This window comes from Nanorana parkeri, unplaced genomic scaffold, assembly GCF_000935625.1.
Source record: "Nanorana parkeri isolate BGI_ZX_2015 unplaced genomic scaffold, ASM93562v1 scaffold3369, whole genome shotgun sequence".
Lineage (NCBI taxonomy): Eukaryota > Metazoa > Chordata > Amphibia > Anura > Dicroglossidae > Nanorana > Nanorana parkeri.
In genome coordinates this window covers 49333-52338 of record NW_017309637.1, presented here as the reverse complement: position 1 = coordinate 52338, position 3006 = coordinate 49333, and the positions used below count along the sequence as shown (strand labels likewise).

The 3006-nt window shown below is 54.8% G+C and overlaps 1 protein-coding gene across 1 annotated transcript in view; it reads left to right on the top strand.

Moving 5' to 3' along the window:
• Window positions 1–3000, top strand: part of LOC108803081 (sentrin-specific protease 3-like) — a gene marked incomplete at its 5' end in the record, with an annotated part of 5163 nt that extends 2163 nt beyond the window's left edge. The window contains one exon of the mRNA XM_018574921.1: window positions 2745–3000. Coding sequence (XP_018430423.1) covers window positions 2745–2855 — 111 coding nt within the window. The remainder of the gene's footprint in view (window positions 1–2744) is intronic.
• Between the last annotated feature and the right edge of the window lie 6 nt (window positions 3001–3006).

Sequence of the window (3006 nt, the reverse complement as noted above, 5' to 3'; positions counted from 1 at the left end):
CCCTCCAGCTGCGGTGAAACTACAAATTCCATGATGCATCTCTCTCCGGGAGTCATGTCTGTGGCTGGGAGAATCTCGCAATGCCTCATGGGATTTGTAGTTCCACCACAGCTGGAGGGCCGGAGTTTGGCTATCCCTTCCCTAGGCCAATATAACATCTCCCCTCCTTCCTATCTCCAACCCCCCACACTAACCCCTACTTTCCATCCCGAGGTGGTCATGATACATTTGCATATGCCGGCCTTTTTCAAACTTCTTAACATGGAACCCCTTAAAAAATGAGAAACATTTCAGATCTCCGGAATCTCCTCCTTTCTACAACTCCCAGTACAGGAGCAGCAACAGGAAGTTGAGAAGGGCTTTTCTGTATAGGTGGTCGGTGGTGAAGGGCCTTCGTGTGTAGGTGGTCGGTGGAGAAGGGCCGTCGTGTATGGGTGGTCGGTGGAGAAGGGCCTTCGTGTGTAGGTGGTCGGTGAAGAAGGGCCTTCGTGTATGGGTGGTGGGTGGAGAAGGGCCTTCGTGTGTGGGTGGTCGGTGGAGAAGGGCCTTCGTGTATGGGTGGTCGGTGGAGAAGGGCCTTCGTGTATAGGTGGTCGGTGAAGAAGGGCCTTCGTGTATCGGTGGTGGGTGGAGAAGGGCCTTCGTGTATGGGTGGTCGGTGGAGAAGGGCCTTCGTGTATAGATGGTCGGTGGAGAAGGGCCTTCGTGTATAGATGGTCGGTGGAGAAGGGCCTTCGTGTATAGATGGTCGGTGGAGAAGGGCCTTCGTGTATAGATGGTCGGTGGAGAAGGGCCTTCGTGTATAGATGGTCGGTGGAGAAGGGCCTTCGTGTATAGATGGTCGGTGGAGAAGGGCCTTCGTGTATAGATGGTCGGTGGAGAAGGGCCTTCGTGTATAGATGGTCGGTGGAGAAGGGCCTTCGTGTATAGATGGTCGGTGGAGAAGGGCCTTCGTGTATAGATGGTCGGTGGAGAAGGGCCTTCGTGTATAGATGGTCGGTGGAGAAGGGCCTTCGTGTATAGATGGTCGGTGGAGAAGGGCCTTCGTGTATAGATGGTCGGTGGAGAAGGGCCTTCGTGTATAGATGGTCGGTGGAGAAGGGCCTTCGTGTATAGATGGTCGGTGGAGAAGGGCCTTCGTGTATAGATGGTCGGTGGAGAAGGGCCTTCGTGTATAGATGGTCGGTGGAGAAGGGCCTTCGTGTATAGATGGTCGGTGGAGAAGGGCCTTCGTGTATAGATGGTCGGTGGAGAAGGGCCTTCGTGTATAGATGGTCGGTGGAGAAGGGCCTTCGTGTATAGATGGTCGGTGGAGAAGGGCCTTCGTGTATAGATGGTCGGTGGAGAAGGGCCTTCGTGTATAGATGGTCGGTGGAGAAGGGCCTTCGTGTATAGATGGTCGGTGGAGAAGGGCCTTCGTGTATAGATGGTCGGTGGAGAAGGGCCTTCGTGTATAGATGGTCGGTGGAGAAGGGCCTTCGTGTATAGATGGTCGGTGGAGAAGGGCCTTCGTGTATAGATGGTCGGTGGAGAAGGGCCTTCGTGTATAGATGGTCGGTGGAGAAGGGCCTTCGTGTATAGATGGTCGGTGGAGAAGGGCCTTCGTGTATAGATGGTCGGTGGAGAAGGGCCTTCGTGTATAGATGGTCGGTGGAGAAGGGCCTTCGTGTATAGATGGTCGGTGGAGAAGGGCCTTCGTGTATAGATGGTCGGTGGAGAAGGGCCTTCGTGTATAGATGGTCGGTGGAGAAGGGCCTTCGTGTATAGATGGTCGGTGGAGAAGGGCCTTCGTGTATAGATGGTCGGTGGAGAAGGGCCTTCGTGTATAGATGGTCGGTGGAGAAGGGCCTTCGTGTATAGATGGTCGGTGGAGAAGGGCCTTCGTGTATAGATGGTCGGTGGAGAAGGGCCTTCGTGTATAGATGGTCGGTGGAGAAGGGCCTTCGTGTATAGATGGTCGGTGGAGAAGGGCCTTCGTGTATAGATGGTCGGTGGAGAAGGGCCTTCGTGTATAGATGGTCGGTGGAGAAGGGCCTTCGTGTATAGATGGTCGGTGGAGAAGGGCCTTCGTGTATAGATGGTCGGTGGAGAAGGGCCTTCGTGTATAGATGGTCGGTGGAGAAGGGCCTTCGTGTATAGATGGTCGGTGGAGAAGGGCCTTCGTGTATAGATGGTCGGTGGAGAAGGGCCTTCGTGTATAGATGGTCGGTGGAGAAGGGCCTTCGTGTATAGATGGTCGGTGGAGAAGGGCCTTCGTGTATAGATGGTCGGTGGAGAAGGGCCTTCGTGTATAGATGGTCGGTGGAGAAGGGCCTTCGTGTATAGATGGTCGGTGGAGAAGGGCCTTCGTGTATAGATGGTCGGTGGAGAAGGGCCTTCGTGTATAGATGGTCGGTGGAGAAGGGCCTTCGTGTATAGATGGTCGGTGGAGAAGGGCCTTCGTGTATAGGTGGTCGGTGGAGAAGGGCCTTTGTGTATGGGTGGTCGGTGGAGAAGGGCCTTCGTGTATGGGTGGTCGGTGGAGAAGGGCCTTCGTGTATGGGTGGTCGGTGGAGGGTCACTGGTTATTAATTGGAGGCAGAAGTTGGTCACTGCTCAATGAACCGCTAGCGATGTCTGGAGGGTTCCAAGGACCCCGGGTTTGGAAAGGCCGCTATCTGCTGCAATTTGGAACTCTCACATACTGTTATTTCTAAGATATAAGCTGGCCGCTCTAATGTCCCGTGTGGGCTTTGTCTTTGCAGTACTGCAAGTTCCTGGCGCTGGAGCTGCCATTTTCTTTCGGCCAGCAGGATATGCCGAAACTGAGGCGCCAGATGTACAAGGAACTGTGTCACTGTAAGCTGTCTGCGTGAAGGAGCAGTACCAGGCCCGAGCGTTTCCGGACTGAGCCAGAGTCCCCGCGGTATTACGACAGAAGGGGCTCTCCGTGATCTATCACTGCCCCGCTCTGTGCCCGTACTGTGAGGGACAACCCCCTCACCAGGCTTTTTCAGCCTCCATTTG